Genomic DNA, 27,490 nt, shown 5'->3' with positions numbered 1-27,490 from the left:
TAACTGTCATATATGTGCTACCCACAAAACGGGATTAATTACAGGGGGAAAAAATTATAGTAATTTTGAGTGATCCAAGAACAAGTAGGATGCTTGCACCTTCCTCTATTACGCTGTGACTTAAAACCTGTAGAGATTGTATGAGATTACATCAAACAATGGATAATTAGAAACATGGGTATACAAAGACAATTGGAACTGCAGTAATGGCTGACAAGCGTCTAAAAACTTTTAGAATCCATGTCATATTGAACTGCAACAAGGGAAACTTATTCAAAGATAGAGAAACATATTAAACATATTAAAAATGGGGTTTTGTAATTGTATGAGGCATTTAATGCCCATACTGACAGCTACAAAAGTTAGCCACTAATAAATCTGTTAAGGTCTCTGAAACTGAACTTTATCAGTAGCTAAACTTTTCATGCCTGCTGGCAAGTTATTGAAAAGGTGTGTTCCTGTATAATGAAAATCTTTCTAGACCAAAGTAAGTGACTTTGGATCTTTGAGATCAGTCTTCTTTCTAGTACTGATTCCACAAACTGAGTTGTTGGCTTCAAAAAAAGAGATATATTTATAATGCAAATTACATTAAGAAATAAATATATTGGGAAGCAGTAGTTAGTATCCCCAGCTCCTTAAAACACGCCTCTGCATGATCTCCTTGAGTTCACACCACAAATATTTCATAATACACGTTTTTGGACTATGAAAACTTTAGCTTAACTCAATCAGTTGTCCCAAAAAATTATCCCATATGACACTATGGAAATAAAGTAATTGAAGTATGTTTGATTTTTTATTTTTATATCACCTGTGTTCGACAACATCTGAATTGAAAACAGATTTGTTCTGGTGCTTCAGCAGTTCTGAGGTATGCTCCTCACAACTGAATATATTATCAGGTTGTAATACCAAGAATTTAACACTGTACAGTTCTTCCACCTGCTCAGCATCATATTTTAGGCATATAATTGAGGGGAAGCATCTTACAAGTTCTAAACTGCAAGATTTTGTGACAAGAATTGGTTGGGAAACATTTATTAATGTCCATGAAAATGTCACTACCCAATTTTCTAAGACTATACTTGATTTACCATTTACCAATATGTTCGTATCATATACAAATGTAAAGGTTGTAAGATGGAACCTTGTGCAACACCACATGTAATTAGTTCCCTGTTGGATGATGCATAACTGCTTAAGACACACATTTTTCTCATGGAGACCCATTTCTTCCTGTCAAGAGTTATACGATTTGAACCATTTTGCAGCACTTACAGTTAATCTGTAATATTCTAATTCACTAAAAGGATATTGTGATTCACACAATCAAATGTATTTGACAGATCACAAAATATACCTGTAGCCTTCAATTTAGTGTCTAATGAATTAAGTACATCTTCACTTGGCCCTCTCAATGTCAGAACCCTTTAGAAATCCAGTATGTGACTTCGACAATAAACAACATATTGTCAGATGTTTAAGCAACTGATTGTACATCACCTTTTCTAAAAAAATTTCCGACGGCTGGCATAAGTGAAACTGAATGTAAATCTGATGGTATTTATGTTACCTCCTTTCTTAAACAGAGGTTTAATCTCAGTATACTTCAACCATCCAAGAAATGTTCCACTGGTAAGTGACTGCTTACACAAATAACTTATAATGTTAGTGAAATAATAAATACACTGTTTAAGTAACTTTGTTTATATTTTATCATAACCACTAGAATTTTTTGATGTTACAATTTTTATGATGAACATTAAATCAATTGGTGCAGTGAGAGCCATATTCATATGACTGAAGTTATTTGTAATTTCTGGTCACATATTCCATGGCGGCATCTACTGAAGCAACAACCCCATCTTTTCATTACGAGTTATGAAATTCTTGTTAATAATTTTGCAAGACTATATCTGTTATCATTGTATCATTTCCTCTTAATGCTGTCTGCTCCTCTTCATCTATGGTTCTACCAGTATCCTCCTCCACTAATCCTATGCTGTATTTTGTTATCTGACATAACTATCTTTCTATTGTTTCAATATTTTGTAGTATGTCTTGTAGTGAGTTATAGAATCAACATCAAAGATGTTTCTAACTGACAGATACAATTTTCTTTTGTCTTTCCTTGAATAATCTAGGGCTTGTTTGTAGATTCTGGCTTAATTTGGGTTTGTTTTGGGAGAAACTTTTACAAATACAGTAAGGACTTAATAAAATAATAATGTGTTGCATTTTTCATTCATGCAATGAGCAATGTATACATCACTCCAGTTCATGTTGTAAGGGATCCGTGATCCCACATACATAGATGCTAGTTTCCGACACCCAGGTCAATAGTAGACAGGAGTCGATTGTTGAGTGCTGCAGGAGGCAGTGAGACTAGTGTTGAGTGAGGAGTAGTATTAGAGAGTGTCGAGAGAGCTGTATTGCAGTGAGGATTGTTGTGAATGTTAACCATCAGCATTAAATGTGACGAAGTACTGAAAATCAGCAGCCAATAAAAAGATAACTGTAATTAGACATGTAAGGCGAAGGTAGCAACTGCCTCAGAATTTGTGTGTTATTATAGAAAATACAATACAGTTTGTAAGTTTGTACATCACAACCTTTGTGGTCCTTAATAATAGACAAACTTTCAATCATTCCACTTTTCAGTCTCAGAATAGCTGCACTCGGTTGAAATACCCCCAAACCACAGCAGGAAAATCTATAGCCTTTCATCCATTAAGCACACGGTCATATAATCATAATAATTAACTGTTTGGCGGCTACGATAATTTACACAAAATCCAATAAGGAAACTTAATCGGGGGTGTTTCAATGTCTTGGAACAGTTTCCCAAAATAATCAATTTGTGGCTTCCCGACTAACATAAAATAAAGGAGATGCCACTGACTATTGGTTTTGAATATAATTCTGTTCACTAGACCTTTCGATAAAGATAAGACCACGAGGACTAAAACTTTTTGATGTTGAAGTTTTTACAATGGGACATTACTTCAATTTGTGCATTAAGAGCCATATACATATTACTAAAGTTATTACAAATAACTGGTCACATATTCCATGGTAGCATCTGCTGAACTGGACAACTACCCTAGTTACAAGGTTTACAGAAAGAAAAAGTTGAATGACAATGTTACTGGCTGTAATAAAATTCTTACTGGAATAGTTTTTTCCAGGAAATCTATGTTAAAATCACCAGCAACCACAGTGGCTTAGCTTTTGCTGTTAAATACGCCAATAGAGTTTCATGTTGATTTATAAACACATTACAATTACCTGCAAGTGCTCAATACACATTTACTATTATGAAAGATTTACTACAAAATTCTACTTCCATTACACATGCTTCCACATGCTGCTCTAGGCGGTATTTATTAACATCTATGTTCTTAAATTTAAGTCAATTTTTCTGACTGTGACAACTCTTCCTTTCCCCATTTCTGCTCAACAAAAGTGAGATGTTAACCTAAATCTTTTAACACTCAAAGTTCATAAATTTACTTCCTAATGTTCGCATATTTTGATGCAATAAATATAGCCAGTATTTCACACTGACAGAGACATTATTGGATGGAAATAAAATTTCTGCTGATTACTGAAAATTTTCAACAGACAGCTGTTTGTACAGAGCACACCAGAATTACGGTAACTTTAAGTCTCGCAACTTCTCTTAAAACTTTATTTCTTTCAGTCTTCCTTACCCTAAAAAAGGTACTTCCTTGATATAAAAAACCAGTGGTATTTCACAATTGTGTCTTTCTTTCAGTCCTCCCTATCCTCAAAAAGGTTCTGCTCTGACACCTGTAACCACTGTTACTTGTTTCAATATTTTGCAGTATGTCTTGTAATGAGTTATAGAATCAACATAAAAGATGTTTCTGACTGACAGATACAACTTTCTTTTGTCTTTCCTTGAATAATCAAGGGCTTGTTTGTAGATTTTGGCCTAATTTGGGTTTGTTTTGGGAGAAGCTTTTTCAAATACAGTAAGGACTTAATAAAATAATAATGTGTTGCATTTTTCATTCATGCACTGAGCAATGTATACATCACTCCAGTTCATGTCTTGGAACAGTTTCCCAAAATAATCAATTTGTGGCTTCCCGTCTAACATAAAATAAAGGAGATGCCACTGACTATTGGTTTTGAATATAATTCTGTTCACTAGACCTTCCCATAAAGATAAGACCACGAGGGCTAAAATTTTTTGATGTTGAAGTTTTGATGATGGACATTACTTCAATTCGTGCAGTAAGAGCCATATACATATTACCACTCCTGGCAGTACCTCTCTCCCTTAGGTTTCCTTCTTGTAGCCCAACCAGTTTGCCCTGCCCCTTCCCGTTGGGGTGGAGCCCATGCCTATAAAAAACCATCTACTAACAGAATCAATAGGATGTACACCAATATAGTATGTGACCCTGCACCTGACAGAAGCAGACGCAGCCATTTTAACTCCATCTACTGACAGAACAGTTCAAATGAGGTCGCTCATGGCACCCCAGAACAGGTACGAACTCAACAATCATTAAGATCGTTCTCTCTGTGATTAGCATCTGGCACAACAATTCTTTCATCACAGATATACCCGAATCCATAAAATATGAGTACTGATTTTAAATACAGGTTTTTGGATACATGAAGACAACTTTTCACTGAGTTAGTTACAGTAGGAAAGGTCTGGCAGAATGCAAATATTTTAGAAGTAAAAGAGACCATTCACCGAAAAGCAGAAGCACTGAGTCGTCGTCTTGTGCGTGCGCCCACAAACATGGATTGCATGTGGACTGGGGTGGTTATTGTATGGGGAGGGTGGTGGGATAGAGAGATGGGAGGCACGAAGAGGGGTTGGGGCTGGGTAGCTAGTGCCTCGGAGGCAGGCAGCTGGTTTGCTGGCTAGGAATGCAGGAGAGAGGGGCGACAGGTGCACAGGCTAGGCATGTGATGCATGTGTGCTGGAGCTGGTGGGGAGCGGCACATGATGAAGGTGACATGGAGACACACACTGGCAGTGGGGGATTGGAAGTGGAAACTGTTGGGGGGAGGGTGTGATGACAGTGGGTTGATGTAGACTGAGGCCAGAAGAGTTACAGGAGTGAAGAACGTGTTACAAGGGTAACTCCCATCTGTGTAGTTCAGAAAAGCTGAGGGAAGGATATAGATGGCCCGGGCTGAAATCAAGCATGTTGTGCTCAGCTCCATGCTGGGCCACCGGTTGGTCAATTTTCTTCTTGGCCACAGTTTGGTGGTGGCCATTCATTCTGATAGACAGCTGATTGGTTATTATACTCATGTGAAAAGCTGTGCAGTGACTGCATCAGAGTTGGTATATGACATGGCTGCTTCACAGGTTGCCCTGCCTCTGACGGGGCAGAATAAGACAATGAGAGGACTTAATTAGGAAGTGCTGGGTGGGTGGAAAGGGCAGGTCTTGCACCTGGGTCTTCTGCAGGGATATAATCCCTACAGAAAGGGAGTGGGAGTGTAACAGAGATGGACTAGTATGATGTGCAGGTTGGGTGGGTGACCAAACACCACTTTAGGAAGGATGGGAAGGATCTTGGGTAAGACTTTTCTCAGTTCCATGGACGGTGACACCAAATCAAAGCCCTGGCAAAGGATATGGTTCAGTTGTTGCAGTCCATGGTGATAATGAGTGATGAGAGGGCACTCCTTTGAGGCTGATACTCAGGGGTGATGGGAGGATTAGGGGTATGCAAGAATATGGCAGTGGAAATCTGTTTGTAGACTAGGTTGGAGGGTAGCATCTGTCCATAAAGGCCCTCGTAGAGATCTACAGTGTACTGGGCAAGGGAGTTCTCATCACTACAGATACACTGTCCAATGGTGACCAGGCTGTATGAGTGTGGAAATGATAAGAGCTGTTGAAATTCAGGTGGGAGAGTCCTGGTTGAATACAGTGACACCATGAAATCAGAAAGAAAGAGAGAGAGAGGGCCGGGGGGGGGGTTAATTCAAGGTGCACATCACTGATGAAAATAATGTAGAAAACACGCTTACAATAATGGCATAAAAATATGAAAAGCTAACAAAAATGTGCATGAATGAACTACAAATTCTGTTGGTACTGCATAGAATGAGTAATTTCGTCTCTAAATGTAAGGATTCACAAAACTGTACAGATATATATAATACAAAATTACTTTAAAGAAGATTAAGATGTGTGTTTGTTAAATAAAATACATCATTTGTAGTAAAGTAATTCTCCTACACTTTACTGCAGTGCAAAACAAAAGACTTAAATCTCTGACCCATTTTTCTGTAGTATATGTCAAATGCTTTTATTCTCTTCTTGATCGAAATGTTCACCATCCATGTTTCCTTCCACACAAGACTAAACTCCAGACAAATAACTTCAGTAGCCCTTGTTCCCACTGAAGATTATCAATCAACCAAATTTCAATAGTTTCTTCCAGAACACAATCCCAGTAACAGGAAGTGGCAGCAACCACCTGTCTCTCATCCTATTTCGAAGTGTATCCCTTGAATAAGACATGTTCTGCTAGCATGAATTTTTCGTGCAGTAACCATGCGTGGTGTCAGTGTCCTCAAAAGGAGAAATACTTTGACCGATGTATGTTTTACCACAGTGGAACGCAATCTTATAAACATCTGGCTTCCTTAGCCCCAGATCATCTTTAACAGGCCATGAAATAGCACCAATTCTGGCTGACAGGTCCCTTTAAACTTTGGGTCTGCCTTCCCACCTTCACTAACCATTATCAATAAAAGATCAGTTTGAATTTATTTATAGAGAGTCTCAGTGTATTTACAGCAAAAACAAGCAAAATAATCTTTTACTAATTATGGAATTCAATGTTGTAATCATGACTTAACTAATGCAGCATAATAAACAATGGATAAAAACATTTTCTAATAAACATGCATGCTTAAGATCAAATGCTCATGACAAATGTTTTACCTCAGCGGCGTATCTCATATCAGATATAAGTTGGGCAATGTATTCATCATTGTCATTTATCAAGTCAATATCTTTTCTCTTCCGTCTTTTGCTCATTTCTTTTTTGCGTGCAAGCATTAGGTCAAAATCTGACAATGCATTGAAGCCACTGAAAACAGAGAGAGATTCAGACTTATGACCAAACTTCATTATGTCTTGTGTTCTATGGATATACTCTACTAGTATGTCACAAGGCAAGAAAAATGTTTGTAAGGACATATTAAGTTGCTTTTTTAGGTATAGTAATGTTTTGGATGCAATTGGTGAGTACTAGGTTAAATATCCTGCAACAGAGCACATATGTCAGTTGCAAACTATTTCAGAGGATGGAAATATATGTTCTGAGTTTGTTGCTAAATGTAATGCAGAGCCAATTACTGGTGTCAGAACAACATGGAGCAATATAGTGTAGAATTTTTCACAGTACATGGCACATTTAATATGTCAAATCATTAAAGATTAATTAGTGTCTCTGTGAGTATACATTGCAAAAGGTATGAGAATTTGAATGATCCGAAAACTGATTTTATATGAGAATTTGAATGATCCCAAAACTGATTTTAATCATTTTTTATCTTATGCTGTCACCCATTTAGTTATCCATTGAAATGACCCCTCAGACACAAACAAGAATTATGAATATCTGAGAAAATTTTTAACAGTCATAATTGTATATAATGTAATGTGTAAAACTACTCTTCCTGGAAACAAAATAGCATACAATATTCAAAAGACTGAATAGAATACAAGCAACGGAATCAGCAGACAAGTTTTTTTTTTTTTTTTCTTCCTGTGGTAGAGTCAATGAACTGGCATTCTTTTTCAATGTAAACAAACACATATACATGAACACAAAACTACTGTGTCATAGCTGCACACCAAAAGGGTTAGAGAACTGTTGTGGTTGCAAGGTACTTTCGATTAAAATAATTTTGTGATTGTCAGATTACAATGGTGAGGTGGCAGTGCTGCTGGTGTGCAGCCAGCTAGGCATGACAGGGCTCTGCATGAACCTACAGAATGTGCAACACTGCAGGTGCTCAAAAAGTAACTAAAAGACCACAAAATTTTAACAGAAATGTTAGGCATGTATGCTTTAAGAAGGAATGCAGGAGTGTGGATCCTGTCATACCTGACAAACAGGAGACAAAATACATAAATCACAGAAGCAACATAAGAGAAAATAAGATCTGAAGTGATAACTCTGTGCTTCTCTGCAACACACAGATCAATTCTTGGGCCACTGCTTTTCATTTTACACATAAATCACATCCCACATATCACTAATTAAGGCAAAATAGTTAGTCATACATATGACACAAAACTTAGAAGTAAATAACGCTACTGAGAGATCTAATGAACCAAATTTGCATAACATTACAAAAACAGAATGCCTATATTTCAAACTAAACAACTTCACAGTGAGGGCAGCAACATTTGCATAGATAAAAGCATAGCAGAAAACTCCAAATACCCTAAATTCCTTGGAATAATAATCAATAAAAATGTGATGTGCGCTGAACATATCGAATCAGTTCCAACCTATATGTACTGTACGAACCCAGCTACCTATATAAAGGCACAAATATTATGAATATGATACACTACACACTAATCCATTCACCACTAAGTTATGCCATAGTTTTATGGGAAGGAACTTCCGAAACAAACATTAACAGAATATTCAAACTACAAAAAGAAGCAATACGGATGACATTAAAATTTACATGGAGAGATTCATGTAGACCAGCATTTGAAGCTCTTACGAACCTCACACATAATGTATAAGTCCTGTGTTGGAGAAAATTCAAACATGCTCCCTATACTCAAGATAACAAGAGACAACACAACCATGACACAAGGAAAGGGAACCTCTTTCATGAGCCCATACATCCATTAAATACAAAATGCCATCACATGCAGGGCCAAAAATTCTAGAAAAACTACCTTCGAGAAATAAACAATAAAAATATTTTCAAATAACCTGTCACTATCAACACTTGTTTGTTAGAAAATTGTTACCATAGTATTAATGACTGTGTCTGCAACACAATTAAAGTGTAAGACAAATAGTAATGTATTTACTGTATGAACAAATACAAATAGCATAAATGATGTAAACACCAATTGTAATTTACTATGAGATAGACCAAGAATGTTACTTTAGAAAAAGTCATAATTTGTTAAATGCTTGGTCTACGGATCCAATAATAATAAAAAAAAGATTGTCAAGCAGCTGGCTCCTAACAGTCTGCTCATTGAAAAGTTAATCACAAGGTTATTTTCATCAAAGTATAGAACAGGTGAGGAGGAAGGAAGAGTGAAAGGAACGATTAGAAGATAGGAATGGGAGGAAAAGTGGACTAAGAGTATAGGAACATTGTATCAGATAAAAGCTTGCTTTGGTGTGGGCAGGGCAACAGCATGTTGTACATGGTGATGATGTGGAGATAACATGGTATGGGGTCACAGTCCTATGAACCTAACTACAGCCTGTGGGTCCGCTAACGGCATTTTAATTAAGCCACATGATGCTAGGGGTACTGCCCCATTCCACAATCTGAGCCCATGTGATCAACTGTAACACAATCATATATAATTTCTTAAAACATGAAAGTTTTTTGACATATTTTAATGAGCTCTTCTTATAACAACAAAGGGAGATATAATACACTCCCAGTTCTTGTGATTTAATTAGTAAGACTCTGCAACCATATTATACTTACTCAGGGTCTCCATCATCCTTGTTAACTCCCTGGTCAGAGTCACTGTCAGAAACATCTGGCACAACTGGGTTCTCCTCTGGTTTAGCATTTTCTGCATCTTCATTCTCGTCACCACTTTCTTTAGTTTTGTCTTCCTTTTCTTCCCTGTCTTCATCATCTTCTGAATCTGACGTAATTTTCTTTTTCTTGGTCTTTAATAAATAAAAATATTTGTGTGTCATAAGCCCAAAAGCTTGTAACATAGTTCAGAAGAATCTGAAACATTCTATGAGTTTTACACCTGAAGCTTTGCACACAATAACTTACCAATACAATGCCTCAGAATACAAAATTTGATTCTCCTGCTGCTTTCCAATGGTTTACAAATTGAGATCAAAGCTGATGATTTTTACTAAAAATGCCAAAATGGCTATTATTGTCCACTTTTACAAAAACGAATCTTCTACAAACTCTTTTGAACTATTTTTGTTAGAAAGACCATGTTCTAAACCACCTACAAACCTATATCTGGTTTTGCAAAGAGAGTATACAAGGCACTAAAAAGCAAAGAAAACTTTAAACTAAGTAGACAAAAAAATAAATAAATAAAATAGATGCTTGAAAAAATGTGAAATTTAGCTTTTTTTATTGCCATACATAATTGCAGGATAAACCTGAAACTTTGCACATAACAACGTACCAATACAAGATCTTACAACATAAAATTTCCTTCTCCTGCTCTTTCCAACAATTTAAAAACTGAAGGCAAAGTCGATGATTTTTCATAAATGGTTATTTTTGGTCCACATCTTCTGCAAACTCTTTTAAACCATTTTCATTCTAAAGACTGTGTTCTAAACCACCTAAAAACTATATTTGTTTTAGTAATGGGACCATATACGGCCCCAAAAATGACGAGAAGATGAAAGTGCATTGAAAACAGACCCATATTCCACAGGAACTCAAATCTGGCATCTTTTATTACATTCTGCAATTGTTCAGTACTCTCTAGTGAAGTCAATAAAACGTCTTTTATGACTAGGAAGTGAGATAAAGACTGAATACATCGAAAAACTTCAAAAAGGGGGTGTCCTTCATCACAACTCTTTGCGACTTATTTCAGTCTGTTACTCTGCTCTAACTACAGAATCAAACTGTTTATACACTTCATAATTTTGCTGTGCATTACAGAGGTAGTGGGGATCATGGTAGCAAATCTGTTGCATAACATCTGGAGCACTCACCATATAAATAGTGCAGGATTGCATCATTGTCAAAGTGTATTAATTTTCATGATGCTCATAGCAAACTTCTTGACATTTTTTGGAATAGATTGGTTGGTCGTATGGTTGGTTTGGGGTGAGAGGGCCAAACAGCAAGGTCATTGGTCCATCAGATTAGGGAAGGACGGGGAATGAAATTGCTTGTGCCCTTTCAAAGAAAAGCATTCCAGCATTTGCCTGAAGCGATTTAGGGACCTCAAGGAAAACCTAAATAAGGATGGCTGGGCGTAGGTTGAACTTACATCCTGCCGAATGCGAGCCCAGTGTGCTAATCACTCTGTGCCAGCATAGTCTGTGGTTAATGAGGAACATTGGTGTACAAATGAAAAGTTGTATAAATGTGTTGGTATGGTGCATGGTTACCGAACCACTGCTGGTTCCCTTTAAAGTGAGAAAACCAGCATCCCCATCGCCATAGAGGCCACGACCAATAGCTGTGCAACAGCAGCCATGGGTGAAGTTCTTTACCATACATCCCCAACCCTGGTAAGGTGTTTCTTTACACAGGATCCCAAGACTTATGGTATCTGTCAGATGCCAAAGCTAGTTGGGGTCTCTTTAGTGATCCTAAGCTTATGTTTACTTCAAGCTACCTGAAATTTTCACTTGCTTCATTAACTTGCTGTAAAATGTCAGCAGGAAATGTATACGACTGGCCAGATGATGTCAATGATGGGATTGTTTGGGAAAAAATTCTGATAAAACAGAACCCAAAAAATTATACTTTTTAAATGTGATTACCTCAAATTATTAGAACCACAAAAAAGAGAAATTTATTCTTGTTTTTTCTCCGAATTCCATTTCATTTTTTACGAAAAGAATTTAGTTGAGCTGCATAACCAAATATAATATTTTAGGAGTTTTAGAACATGGTCATTCTAATGAAAGTGGTTTAAAGGAGTTTGCAGAGGACCACTTTTTGTAAAACCGGGAAAAACAGCCATTTTTGGTGTTTTTAGAAAAATTGTCATTTTTGCCCTCCAATTTGTACACCACTGGAAAGCAGTAGGAGGATGAAATTTCATATTCTAGGACCTTTAATTGGTAAGTTATTACATGCAAAGTTTCAGGTGTATCCTGCAACTACTTCTGGAGATATAACAAGCTAACTTCACATTTTTTCAGCCGATTTTGCTTGTTGTGCAAGATAACGTAGTTTTATTTATTTCAAGAAAATATTATCGAGATATTATGTCTCAAAGTTGTTGAAAACTCACGGATACACAGTTGATAGCTGCACTATGGGGTCAAACAAATGACCATAGTTCTGCAAGTATTAAATTGGCAATAGTGAAATTTTAACAACATTCATTGGGAACTTGTGCAAATGTTCACACAAAAGTTCATCAAAATTCACGATAGTCATGCAGGAACTATTTCTGAAATTGAACCACCTGGCATGAAATAGCCCTGATGAGTGATAAACACAGTGAACTCTAAAAACTGAATTGTCAAGTTGCTTAACAGAGACATCAAACTTTTTGAAGACCAAATAAGTTCCTTGAAAGATGACGATGATGTGAGAATTAGAAGTGGAAAAACTTCCACACTTCTGAACAAACATATATAATGACAAAACATAACCACAAGAAAGGGTGTGTAAGTAATATAATGGACTTCAGTAATACGATAGAATCTGGCGTGTCTGACAAGACTGCAATTAATAAACACTATGCACAATCAAAAGTCAAATACAAACAGAACACCAAAAAGTACAAAAATAGTGCATGCAGTTCTAAACAAAGTGTCAAACATGATTTAAATAACTGGCAATTCTATGCTTGAAAATGTATTTGCTGCAAGTAGGTACCTTCAGAATGTTTAAATTATGATAAATCTATTTTTTGTAGAGAAGTGTAACAAACTTGGACTGATGGCTTACATTAAGATAATTCTAGATTTTCCAGTGTACTGAACATATGTCAATTATATTACTTATATTGACCAATCTCCCAAACATTAAATCAGTTATTTATGTTTGTACGTAATAAGACAGTAAAATTCTGATTTCACTACTTGTGCAGCATACTGTATACAGATATCTAAAATATTTATCCCATTTGTATTTCAATTAGAGATTTCTGTGTGTAATCCATGTCATTTAGAGCAAAAATATTTGAAGACAGTGAAAGATGCATGCAAAGTCACCAAAACAAAAATATCTAATATTTACCTCTACTGCTTTGGACAAGGAAGAACGCTATTAGCATTTATACAAAATATTTCCCTAAACTGTAAAATGTACACATGCGGCAAGAGGAGGAAATTATGAATTGCATAATAGCCCCTTAAAATTGGGAGTGTTTTAGAAGTTACATTAATCACTGAAAATTTAGTACTGGAATTCTGTTAAGTTATGCTCCAGCAACCTACTATGACACGGCAAAATGTAGCTCTCTCCCTGCATCAGTTTTCAAGAGACAAGACTGTCTTTGGCTTGCTTCTGAGGAAGTGTGTATTCATTTTAAAGGTAGAAGTTCGTTGAAATTACTTGACACTAGCAGAATCTAACAGAATCCATAGGCATCTGAAACTTCAATACAACAAAATGTAACAAATGCAAAAAATTTAACACAATGTCCAAGAAAGGACATATGAACAGCAAATTTCTGAAGTCCACGTAAGAGTGAATGAAATTAATGTGACAGTCCTTCTACAAATCAAAACAGGTTACAAAATTAAACAAAAAAAGAAACAGCATGAATATTAATGTGGCAAATGAGAAATTACACTCACCTTCTTTGAGTCGTCCTCAGAATCAGAGATATCTTCTCCCTTCTTGTCCTTTTTGCTCACACCTTCATCTTCTGAGTCAGATAAGCCAGCCTTTGATGCCTTTGTAACTTTCTTTGCATCATCACCATCATCATCTGAATCCGAAAGCACAGCAGACTTTTTCTTTTTTTTCACTTTCCTTTCACGTTCACTGCCACTACTCATTCCTTCATTTTCATCACTTTCACTTCCGTCACTGGCCTTACTGCCAAGTTTTCTCCGTCGCTTCTTAATTCCTATTGCAAGTTATGAAGTAGTAAAAGATATTTTAACATTCCAAAACTATGACAATGGTATACAGATTCAGTGAGTGGGCAACAGGGAACAAAAAGGAGAAGCAGAAAATAAGCAAAAAACAGAAGAGTGGCAGAGGGGTAAGGAGGTTGTGAAAGAAGAGAAAGTGAACAGAAAAGGTGAGAAGAGATGCTAAGAAAATGAGGAGGAGAAGTCAAAGACAACAAGAGAGGTATGAGGGAACAGGAGAGATGGTACTAGAATCCTAAGTGGTTGGAGAAGGAGAAAGGAGATGCGGCTAAATGTCTGAGAGATACGGATATGTGAGGGAAGAGTGAAAGAACAAGCAGACTATAGCAATGTGTGACAGCACTGAACAACTTCATTAACAAATGGGGTGGCATTTGTGAATTCATAATTTCTCCATTAACTTCCATCTTGCAAATTCAGTTATTTAGATAAAAAAAAAAAATATGACAACTGAAGTGTTATTATTACAGAATATCGATAGTAGGTTATCAAGGTAAGTGTTAAGACTGCAATAATCAGCTGAAAGCTGCACAGTAACCTGATAATTCACTAAAGAATTTGTTAATCTAACTGCATTGTTGTATGCATACACCTATCTAAAACATACCTTTAATTATTCAAGTAACACATATTTTTAAATCATTTCTACATTCCTTGTAAGGACATTTTACTCCATGAAAACTGAACTGAGCCTTGAATGAAATCAACTTCCTTGAGATTGTGACAAGGACTAAAAATGGTTTGGTCAGTAAGACAGTCAAAATTATTTGTCTGCCCCCCCCCCCCCCCCAACTCTTCAAATGCTTACAAAGAGGCAATTAAACTTTTGCAATTTTTATATTTATGGTATGCAAATATCAGTATCACGAAGCATTGATGAAACTCCAAAAAATTCTCGAGCAAATCGACTAAAAGAAAGCGATTTTCATGACAAACAACATGGCTCACTTGGTAACAATGGACAATGAAAATTACATAATCAGTGGATCACTGGTTTGAATCTCTCTTTTGTCATTCTTATACCATTTTATTTTCGCCATTCTGTTTGAATACCTACATCATTTAAATCTAAATACAGGAAATATGTGCTAATTAAAACACATCTAACCATTATTTTAATGAAATACGCATGTCTCCTTGTTTCTAATTACACATCACTTGCAAAATTCCAAAGTTAACTGGGATCAATGTTTTTAATATGATTATCAACAAATTCACAACTTTTTTAAACACTGTTTTTACATAATACTAATAAGAGTTTATATTTGCAATGAAAACTGGAATTGTGTGTGCAATATGTAATTAGAAACAAGATGACGTACATTTTTCATACAAATAATTGTTAGGTATGTGTTAATTAGCATATATCTGATGAATTTTATATTAAATTATGCACATATTCTGTATGTGAAGGGGGACAGGGGGAACCATAGCAAGATTCAAACCAGCATCTCACTGATTACCTGGTTACCACTCTTCAACACTACCAAGTGATCTAAGCTGCCCGTTGTGGAAATTGCCTTCATTTTAGCGAAGTACTGTTCCTCAGAAAACTTCAAAGTTGATTTTTTCAAAAATTTTTGAGAGTTGCATCAAACTGCTTTGGAATATTGATATTTGAGTTCTGAATTCATGTACCATAAACACAAAAAATTACAAAAATCTGACTGCAGGGTGGTCTCCTTGTCAGTGGTAATCAGTTTTCTTTGTTATATTTCATAACGTAATTAGTGTCTGATGTATGAACCAACACTGACACTGAGTCAAAATTATCATTCCCTAAATCAACTTTGCAAATTTACCTTAACCTTCTCGTTCTATGTCTTCTAAAAACTATTAAATAAGAAAATGTAATATTCTGTCATCTTTTTCTTGTTTTGCTCACACTGTCACATGAACATGTGGCAAGAACAACAATTTCATGTGGTGAGAATTTTGATTTCATCTGTTTACAATTTCAGCTTTGATAACTATAGGATAATATTGTGTTACACTTTTTCCTCCCCGTCAGAAGCTTACAAGCATTACCGAGAGAGAAGTAATTTCCTGTAGATGAAAAGCTCTCTGGTTTCCTTCTTCTAAGGTCAAAATTGAGAATAAAACTAAATAAATGTCAATACTCTCATCAACAAAAAAACATGACCAACTCTAACAAACATAAAATCACCTGAAGAAAAAACGATAGTATATTTTGAGAGAGACTTCTTTTTTGTCAGGGTGGGTACACGTTTGGCTTTCCACTAAAGTTTCACATCTGTGCAATCGTTGTAATAAAAGTATCATTAAATTACTAGATTTCATGAAGTACATTCCTCTGCAAATATACAATATACTCCTCAGCTGTGCAAGGCCATGTAATGATAAACAACCTTACTCCAACGCCACTGTTTCCCCATAAAATTGCTTTCCTTTGGTACTAAAATTATCCTGCTCTAAACAAAAACTAATGACCCATTTCTTTTCTATGAAGCAACAGGAGCACCTACCCTCAGTTGCACAGATCTAGCACATTAGATTCATTTGACCAAATTCCCTTTTTCAGGACGAAATATCACCAGCTTTAAAACATTCTTTTCTGTTAATTTTGTATTGTTGTTTTGCAGCATTTCAATTAGATCTGCAAAGGAAATTACATAATCAGACTATAATTTTGAAAATTACCACCAACATGAAACACAAGTATAACTGATATAAAACTATGTGGAGCCAATATTATTAGCTCTCCCCTGTGTACAAGTTGTGCACAGTTAGCATAACCAAAACACCCAAAAACAAAATAATTAAAACTGTCAACACAAGGTCAACAATGTATCAATATTTCACAATTTAGATAAAAAAAATGAAGGACATTATATATTACATCAATATTTAGATCTGAAAAATGTTATGAAATATTTAGTATGTGTCTTTGGAGGCAAAAAAAATTTCATGAAGGAAGAACAATATTTCCTTCGAAAGGTAACTAGATTGGAGTGTGTCCTAGGGTTTGTTTAACAATTTATGTGGACCTGGCATGCATAAAGAAAATCTCGGAAAAGTCAAATAACATCTTTTACTACCACCTCTCTCTGAATTGCACCAGTGACAAAATTCATATGGTGTACTGTACTGTCATCTAACTTCTCCTCCATATCACTTTGGAACCAATTGTTTCCTTTTTACATACTTCAATTTGAATGCTCATCTCTTAACAATTTTACCAATAATTCATTTGCATTGTAACATTCTAATAATTTTAAATTACTTGGCCCAAATATTACACATTGCCACCATTTCAGATTCATAAGTTCAGGAACTCAAGATTTTGTTACTGTTTAAAGCAGAAGATATTCTCTAGCTGCATATGCTAATTGCTCTGGTTCCCAGAGTTTCCTTCTCCTTGGGCATCAGTTACACCTTAAAACCATGGGCATTGGTTACACCTTCAGTAAGTCTTCCAGCTGATTGACTGTTACACCAAGAAAGCAGTAAGTCAAAAAATCAGAATGTCAAAGTTTCAATTACAAGAGTAGATACATCACTCAGCAACAGTTCCTCCACAGAAAAAAATGTGCCTTCTTGTCCCAAAACACTGAAAGGCCCCTTGGGCACAAACCCAGATATGTCTAAGTGGAATACAATCAGCAATAAAGTAAAAACCACTGCACTTCTAGGGTTCTAAACTCTTAATACAGGACATGAAGTCTTACACGTGTCAAAAATTATCATTAGCATTGTATGATTCCAGATTTTATTTCTTGGGAACTACAGAAAGAAAATATCAATGAGACTGCACAAAGAACAAATTTTACAGCAAATGTGAACATAATACACACAGCAGTAAAGCTAAGGAATACACACACAACACCCAACTTGACTTATCTTGCAATACTACACAAATGACAATGCAGTATGAATTTGTGTGCAATAAAAATTTATGGTAAAGCCAAATACAACAGGGAATCTATTAAAGACACAGATCCAGAATGAGATTTTCACTCGGCAGAGGAGTATGCCAGACCGAGACTCCAACTCAGGAACTTTGCCTTTCGCAAGCAAGTGCTCTACCATCTGAGCTTCCCAAGCACAACTCGAATCCCATCCTTTTCTGAAAACATCCCCCAGGCTGTGGCGAAGCCATGTCTCCGCAATATCCTTTCTTCCAGGAATGCTAGTTCTGCAAGGTTCGCAGAAGGGCTTCTGTGAGGACTGGAACGTAGGAGATGACGTACTGGCAGAAGTAGGGCTGTGAGGACGGGGTGCGAGTCGTGCTTGGGAAGCTCGGATGGTAGAGCACTAGCCCGCGAAAGGCGATGGTCCCAATTTCGAATCTTGGTCCTGCACATAGTTTTAATCTGCCAGGAAGCTTCATATCAGCGCACACTCGGCTGCAAACAGAAAATCTCTTTCCGGAAACATCCCCCAGGCTGTGGCTAAGCCATGTCTCCGCACTATCCTTTCTTCCAGGAATGCTAGTTCTGCGAGGTTGACAGGACAGCTTCTGTGAAGCTTGGAAGGTAGGAGATGAGGTACTTGCAGAAGTAGGGCTGTGAGGATGGAGCGTAAGTTGTGCTTGGGAAGTTTAGATGATAGAGCACTTGACCCTGCACCAACCATAATAATGACCAGGGTTTTAAAACTGCATCTTCCTTCAATTCAACTTGTGTTCAATGTTTCCTGCAACAAATTCTTTTCTGTCAGCAAGCATTTACCCTCGGCTGTAATACTTTCAACCATTATGTAGAGCTCCAGAAGAAACTCACTAAGTGGGTTTAAAATTAAAATCAACGCGTGACAACTAAACACATTTGGTGCTGTCTAAGTCAAAAGATTCAACTCACATTTCTTGTAAAAGCTCTCATTACAAATTATACCACAGAACATTAAATAAACTTCAATGATGATGGCACAGCCATACTTGTTAATAAATGGTTTCACCAGCTTTAAGACCATCTTCAGATTATTTGTGTCACAGGAAAATATCAACACATGTACACAAACGTGCTGAAACAAGCTTGTCTTTACACTTGTATAAGGAGTTCTTAGCTGTATGTTATACTTATCCGACCTAGTAGAACTACACATTTGCTGTATGACCTATGGATCTACTATTATAGTCTCTCATATTCTGCAAATAATCATGAAAGAACCTACACATGCCTACATCTGCCTGCTGACCTAATACAATACTTCTCAAAAACCACCAGTCAGTCACAGCTTACCGTATACACCTTCTATGTCGATATGTTGCACAAACTTTTAGCCCACAGTTGGCCTCCACTTTTGTAATATTGAATGTCTGCAGGAGTTACACTTAATTAACAATGTATCCTATAGTCTAATCTGACAACCAATTACTTTGTCATTTAGTTACATTTCATAATTTAACAGATCAGGTGGTGACAATGATACCTACACCAGCACTTTTACATACAGGGTGTATACAGGGTGATCGATTGATAGTGACCGGGCCAAATATCTCATGAAATAAGCATCAAACGAAAAAACTACAAAGAATGAAACTCGTCCAGCTTGAAGGGGGAAAACAGATGGCGCTATGGTTCGACAGCTAGATGGCGCTGCCATATGTCAAACGGATACAAAATGTGTGTTTTAAGTACGTACCCCCATATTTATTACATATTCGTGTAGTACGTAAAGAAATATGAATGTTTTAGTTGGACCACTTTTTTCGCTTTGTGATAGATGACGCTGTAATAGTCACAAACGTATAAGTACGTGATATCATGTAACATTCCGCCAGTGCGGACGGTATTTGCTTCGTGTTACATAACCTGTGTTAAAATGGACTGTTTACCAACTGCGGAAAAGGTCGATATCGTGTTGATGTATGGCTATTGTGATCAAAATGCCTAACGGACGTGTGCTATGTATGCTGCTCGGTATCCTGGACGACATCATCCAAGTGGCCAGACCGTTTGCCGGACAGTTACGTTATTTCAGGAAACAGGAAGTGTTAAGCCACATGTGAAATGTCAACCACAACCTGTAACAAATGATGGTGCCCAAGTAGGTGTTTTAGCTGCTGTCGTGGCTAATCCGCACATCAGTAGCAGACAAATTGCGCGAGAATCGGGAATCATCGGGAATCTGAAAAACGTCTGCGTTGAGAATGCTAGATCAACATCGACTGCACCCGTACCATATTTCTGTGCACCAGGAATTGCATGACAACGACTTTGAATGTTGTGTACAGTACTGCCACTGGGCACAAGAGAAATTGCGGGACGGTGACAGATTTTTTGCACGCATTCTATTTAGCGACGAAGCGTCATTCACCAACAGCGGTAACGTAAACCGGCATAATATGCACTATTGGGCAAGGGAAAATCCACGATGGCTGCGACAAGTGGAACATCAGTGACCTTGACGGGTTAATGTATGGTGCGGCATTATGGGAGGAAGGATAATTGGCCCCCATTTTATCGATGGCAATCTAAATGGTGCAATGTATGTTGATTTCCTACGTAATGTTCTACCGATGTTACTACAAGATGTTTCACTGCATGACAGAATGGCGATGTACTTCCAACATGATGGATGTCTGGCACATAGCTCGCGTGTGGTTGTAGCGGTATCTAATAGCATATTTCATGACAGGTGGATTGGTCGTCGAAGCACGTTCACAGGATCTGACGTCCCCGGATTTCTTTCTATGGGGAAAGTTGAAGGATATTTGCTATCGTGATCCACCGACAATGCCTGAAAACATATGTCAGCACATTGTCAATGCATATGCGAACATTACGGAAGGCGAACTACTCGCTGTTGAGAGGAATGTAATTGCACGAATTGCCAAATGCATTGAGGTTGACGGACATCATTTTGAGCATATATCGCACTAATGTGGTATTTACAGGTAATCATGCAGTAACAGCATGCATTCTCAGAAATGATAAGTTCAGAAAGGTACATATATCACATTGGAACAACAGAAATAAAATGTTCAAACGTACCTACATTCTGTATTTTAATTTAAAAAGCCTACCTGTTACCAACTGTTAGCTAAAATTGTGAGCCATATGTTTGTGACTATTACAGCACCATCTATCACAAAGCAAAAAAGTGGTCCACCTAAAACATTCATATTTCTTTACGTACTACACAAATATGTAATAAAAAATGGGGGTTCCTATTTTAAAAAACGCAGTTGATATCTGTTTGACCTATGGCAGCGCCATCTAGCGGGTCAACCATAGCACCATCTGGTTTCCCCCTTCAAGCTAGAGAAGTTTCGTTCTATGTAGTTTTTTCGTTTGACTCTTATTTCGTGAGATATTTAGACTGGTCACGATCAATGGACGAAAGTTTTTTTTTTATTATTTATTTATTTATTTTTTTAACCAAACATTCGATAGGCAAACAATGAGTGACGCCAGAGACGTCAATACGGTAATCAAATTCTTGCCATACATGTCCCAGCATGGCATTGTTGACTGCGGCAGTCGCTTCCCGTATTATCTCCCTGAGCTCTGCTACATCATGTGGTAGAATGTGTCCCCACAGAAAAATGTCACACATCCATTGAACAGCTGTAGCACACTTGTTTTTGTTGAACTCCAACACACAGAATGCTCGCTCTGCACCTGGACTCGCCATGTTTGCAACTAGTGCTGACAATTGGCAAATTACTAAACTACGCTGTGGTGGTATACATGGGGGAGAGGGGGGCAGGGGGAATCTTTCAGTGTTTCTCTTCAAAACGACATATGTATAAGATTTGTACAATGTTTGGTTTTTGTGCAATAAATAAGTGAAAGTGTTCCCGGACTTTAGGTGCGCCATTATTTCCCAAATGAAAAGAGAGGCTGACTACAAACCAATTACAAAATATCTGTTTAACACTGTCAAATATTTTCTTATTACAAGTCTTGACTTGATGCACCTTGTATAGGTCATGAAAGCCTTAATTCTGCATTGAACTATAGAGCTATGATCAGCCCAATACTATCTTCTCCATTCAGATTACTGGCTTATGGGTTAACAGATGCCACAAATAAGGGAACATTATGTATATTTAAGTGAAGTACGTATCAGCATAATTGGTACATTCATCTTTACGAATTGTCTAATGAAAATTTACATATCACTCACAAACTAAAGAATTTATTTTTAATTAACCATAATTCCTACATAAGTGTAAGATAAAAATTTGTGCACTTTATCAACCTGAAAGGCATATGCAATATTTGTAAAGTGTGACAGATGTTCTATGAGCAGTACTGTATCAGCAGGCAGGTCACCTTCTAGCATAATTGGGTGCAAAATAATAAAGACTATAATTATATATTGGCAGTTAATACAACATACGCATAATGGTTTATGTAACATTCTGAAAACAACTTCCAATTTGCTGTGCAATAACTAAATTTGTGTTTCACTTGCCTTACACAATTTTCTACAATTTTTCCCCAAGCAATGGTTCATATTCTGTAAAAGAAATTTTGTGCGCATGAAACAGAGCTCATTACTTATGGAATTATAACTTTTTGACTTATACTAGGTCTTTATAACAATACATTTGTATGCACTTTTTGTAACATGGCATTTCCTTTGGATACAGATGACCTGACGATGGTGTTAAAACTGACAAAAACCTATTATTAAAATAGAGAATAAGTACAGCTGTGTAATAAAACAATCAAGTTTCTTAAACACCTTAAATTTATCTGTCACTGTCTATACAAAAGATCAGCATGTATGAGTTCTGTAATAACTTTGGGCTGCAATATATTTTATAAAATCTAACGCTAAAAATAACAGTAAAAGCAACTCTCTCATATGCAGCAATCACAGGAAATCCTGCTTTAATGAGCAAACACTGAGTGCACAAAATCTAATATTGAAGACCCTTATGAAAAATTCTTGGTAGTATTGTTTTTTTTTTTCATACCAGTACTTTTTCCATACACTTACGCCCATTTGAAGTTTTTATGTAATATTAGTGTAAAATAAACATCCATTATTAACTGCCTCCTGCTCAAAGGGGCAATATAATTTTTCCTGCAGTTGCTCCCTTAATTGCAAGCATCAGCCCTTTACAATAGTAGTTCCTCAGTACAATTACATTGCTTCATTCATTCAGTTTTCTTGGAATCTCTTTGGTCTGTGATATAGGATATATGAATGAACCGACAAAATACAAATTAATGAATACCCAATTTCTACAGAGTTGTCGCAAATAATGACAATGATGCCACTAAATAAATATAATGTCTTATTCCAAGATTCAGCAGTAGGTGACAATCCAAGAGACTTACTGAATACATCCCCCATCACACAATGGTACTTGAACAATGGGTTGGAAATGTATTCTGCAGAAGAATAAATCAAAACTGATTATTTACGGTTCCTACATATATACCTACATAAATACACTGCAAGCCACTGTGCGGTGGATGTCGGAGGGTACCCTGTACCAATACGAGTCATTTCCTTTTCCTTTCCTGTTCCACTCGCAAACAGGGCATGGGAAAAATGATTTTCTATAAAGCTCCGTACGAGCCCTAATTTCTTGTATCTTATCTTCATGGTCCTTACGCGCAATGTATGTTTGCAGTAGTACATTCATTCGGCAGTCAACTTCAAATGCCGGTTCTCTAAATGTTCTCAATAGATTTCTGTGAAAAGAACATCGCCTTCCGTCCAGGGATTCCCAAATGAGTTCCCGAAGCATCTCCGTAACACTTATGCATTGTTCTAAACCACTGGTAACAAATTTAGCAGCCCATCTATGAACTGCTTTGATGTCTTCCTTAAATCCGACCTGGTACAATCCCGAACACTCAAGCAGTACTCCAGAATAGGTTGCACCAATGTCCTATATGTGGTTTCCTTTACAGGTAACCGCTCTTTCCTAAAATTCTCTCACTAAACCGAAGTTGACCATTTGCCTTTCCTACCACAGTTCTCACATGCTCCTTCCATTTCATATTGCTTTGCAACTTAATGCCCAGATATTTAAAGACTTGAATGTGTCAAGCAGGACACTAGCAATACTGTACGCGAACATTATAGGTTTGCTCTTCCTATTCATCTGCTTAACTCACATTTTTCCACTGTTATGGCTAGCTGCCATTCATCACACCAACTGGAAATTTTGTCTAAGTCTTCTTGTATCTTCCTACAATCACTCAACTTCAACACATTAGCGTACAACACAGTATCATCAGCAAACAACTGCTGATTGCTGCCCACCATGTCTGCTCAACCATTTATATACATAAAGAACAACAGTGGTTTTATCACACTTCCCTAGAGCACTCCTGGTGAACACTCTCGCTGAGGACAACATACTGGGTTTGCCCCCAATGCTTAGAATTATGGAAACTACAAGCTATGAATGATTAACTGTTAATGAGTAATTACAGTGTGAATACAACTGTCAAAGAATTCATCTAGTAATCAAATTTTTTGTAGTTTAATCATATCTTCATCTTCCCATTTCTTTCCATGGAGAAAGGAATATATGGTGATTTTAAAGTGCTTTCATTTTCATCTGCTGTGTAAGTGTGTGTGATATATATATATATATATATATATATATAATGGAAAGTTAGGAAACAAAAAATAAATCCATACTACATACCTTTCTTGCTACCAGTGGCAACACTCGGTGAACCAGATGCTGACCTTGGCACTGAATTTCTCTGACTAGGACCTGGACTCCTTCCTTCGGATCTCGATCTTGATCTCGATCTCGATCTGGATTTAGATCTTGAGGCTGATCTAGATTTTGATCTTGATACTGATCTTGATCTAGATCCGGATTTGGATCTTGATTTGGACCTGGATCTGGATTTAGATCTTGACGCGGATCTAGATTTTGACCTTGATATGGATCTGGATTTTGACCTCGATCCTGAGCTGGATTTTGACTTGGACCTAGATCTAGATCTAGATTTTGATTTGGATTTGGACCGAGATCTGGATTTAGACCTAGCTTTTGATCCTGACCGAGACACCGACTTGGATTTTGACCTTGATCTTGACCTAGATTTTGAAGAAGTTCTCGAAACAGACCTTCCTTTAGATGCTGATCTAGACCTGGATCTTGATTTTGAAGGAGAACGTGACTTTGAATGTGACCTGGACCGAGATCTGGATTTAGATGCAGATCTAGACCTTGACCTTGACTTTGAGTGTGATCTGGAACTGGCCTGGGAAGCTGCTGGTGATGCTGATCTGGATTTAGATCTGGATACTGATCTCGATTCTGCACGTTTTGCATCTGATGGTGACCCAGATCGGGATCTTGATCTGCTTCTTGACTGTGACTTTGCCTTTTGAACTGAGGCTTTAGAACCTGACCTAGATCTAGATCTGGACTTAGATCTGGATGGTGATCTGGAGCCAGCTCTTGAGCCTGAAGCCCGAGAACCAGAGGGTGATCTTGATTTTGCTTCTGTTACTGAATGCTCAGGGTCAATGTTTTCAGTACCTTGTTTTTGCTCTGGAGAGGCTGATCGTGATCTTGATGGAGATCTTGATCCTGAGTGTGATCTAGAACGGGATCGTGATCTAGAGCCAGACCTTGATCCTGAATTTGATCTTGACACAGATCTTGATCTTGATACAGACTTTGAACGTGATCTTCTAGTTTCCTCTTCATCCTGCACAGGGGACACAGATCTAGATTTTGATCTTGATCCCCTTCTAGCAGGCTCATCTGCTGCAGGTGCAGGAGACACTGACCTAGATTTTGATCTTGATGGCGAATGAACATGTACACTATTCACAGAACCTGATCTGGACTCTCCTGAAGCAGACTGGGATCTGGATCTAGACCTCGACGCACGTTCCGAAGCATGTTCTGAATTTGACCTAGACCTAGATTTCCTTGATGGTGAGCTATGTCTTGATCCTGATGGAGATCTGGAGTCTGCTTCTGATGGTGAACGTGAACCAGAAGGAGATGACCCCGGTGATCTTACAGATCGGGTGGATTTCCTAGACCGGTTGCTTCCAGCAGATGCAACAGACATTTTATCACTCTGTTCTCTTTCATCAATAGCCATTTGCTGAGAATCACTGCTGTCATCGCTGTCGACACAAGCTGTTGGTTCTCCATCCACATCCATTTGATTGTTTCCATCATCACCTGTAAAAAAGATAGTACTGACATATTAACTATTTTTTCATAAAACTGCATTACTATTTAATTTGATTGCAGCACTTAGAATGGAAAACACAAAGGTGTAACTATGAGGTTGGGTTGCAAAGAAGGACAAGCAGTAACGAGGCATTAGTGTTCAGGAAGTTAGCTACACAGTTCGTGAGATGATGGGGAAAGATGGCATTTGCGATATAAGAGTGACCAAGCACCTAGTAAATAGCTCAAATACTAGGAAAAATTCAATGAAACCAACAACACACAATTTGATCGCGAAGTGTGTGCCAAATTCATACAAAAACACAGGGCACAATCAGCGCAGAACGAAGAAATCATCAGCTCAAACGATGTCCTGTTGTATGACACAGGTAGTTGTATTTATACAGCATGTGAATAAAATATCTTGCTAATTTTCAACACTATTTGGATGACAGCTGTTAAGGAGGTAAGTGATGTATTTTCATGATACACATTGCCACTCTTCAGCTCTGCTACCATTAATGTGGTCTGTTCTATGAGAAAGACAGTTTCCTAGAGCATTAGTAGTTTTGAAACAAGTCTCTTGAAGACACGTGAGTAATGAATTGTCTTTCCTGTGCCAAGAGTTCCAGTTTCTCCCTGTATATCCTGCATCTATCGATCCATACATATTATAAAAATGGATGTATTTATATGTGTGTGTTCCATATCTCTTAAATCACTGGACCAATTTCAACCAAACATTGTACACATATCCCTTACTGTCAGGCAGACCTACCAGACTTCAAGAGATATGGTGTCGTACACTGAGATGTGTGCAAAAGGGCCACATCATGCATGAAGTTTTAATACATTTATTATTTGCTACTAAGACACTTCTGCAGTCGAGTCAATTTAAAGAAATCTCTGAAACCTGGCAGCACTTTAAACAACTTTCAACTGTGGTGCGCAAACAGTAGCCATGTACAAAGATGTAGGCAAAAACAAAAGCTGTCTACAGAGCTAAGAAGACACATTGCCATAGACATATTTACAAAATCACATTGCAGACATGCAAAGTAGTTGTGCCCAGCGTACAGAAACAATCTGGGTTATTCCACTTATACATTTGTACATTATGCATATTCCTTTGTACAACTCTTACAATTTCAAAGGTGTTTTCATGAATACCATCAGACCTATCAGTAAGGACTTTTCTCCAAATTTCTCTATGCTACGATACTGTGCACCAGATACTGGAGATGGCACACTGAAGTGCACTTTGGCTCCTTCACTGGAGCACCGATAATCACAAGATTGTCTTTATTAAGCAGCCTGTTTTCATCTCTCAACAATGTCAGGAATTGCCAATGACACTTGGCTCTCATTCCACTTT

The 27,490-nt window shown here is 37.3% G+C and overlaps 1 protein-coding gene across 1 annotated transcript in view; it reads right to left on the bottom strand.

The window, feature by feature from the left end:
* Positions 1-27,490, bottom strand: part of LOC126162895 (protein IWS1 homolog) — a 104,109-nt gene that overhangs the window by 46,754 nt on the left and 29,865 nt on the right. The window contains exons 2-5 of the mRNA XM_049919702.1: positions 24,613-26,124; positions 13,722-13,996; positions 9,724-9,914; positions 6,959-7,106 (exon numbers count right to left, since the gene is read on the bottom strand). Of these exons, the coding sequence (XP_049775659.1) occupies positions 6,959-7,106; positions 9,724-9,914; positions 13,722-13,996; positions 24,613-26,124 (2,126 nt within the window). The remainder of the gene's footprint in view (positions 1-6,958; positions 7,107-9,723; positions 9,915-13,721; positions 13,997-24,612; positions 26,125-27,490) is intronic.

The sequence above is a fragment of the Schistocerca cancellata genome, chromosome 2 (genome assembly GCF_023864275.1).
Source record: "Schistocerca cancellata isolate TAMUIC-IGC-003103 chromosome 2, iqSchCanc2.1, whole genome shotgun sequence".
Classification (NCBI taxonomy): Eukaryota; Metazoa; Arthropoda; class Insecta; order Orthoptera; family Acrididae; genus Schistocerca; species Schistocerca cancellata.
Note: the sequence above shows the minus strand (reverse complement) of the source record. Positions and strands in the feature narration are given on the sequence as shown.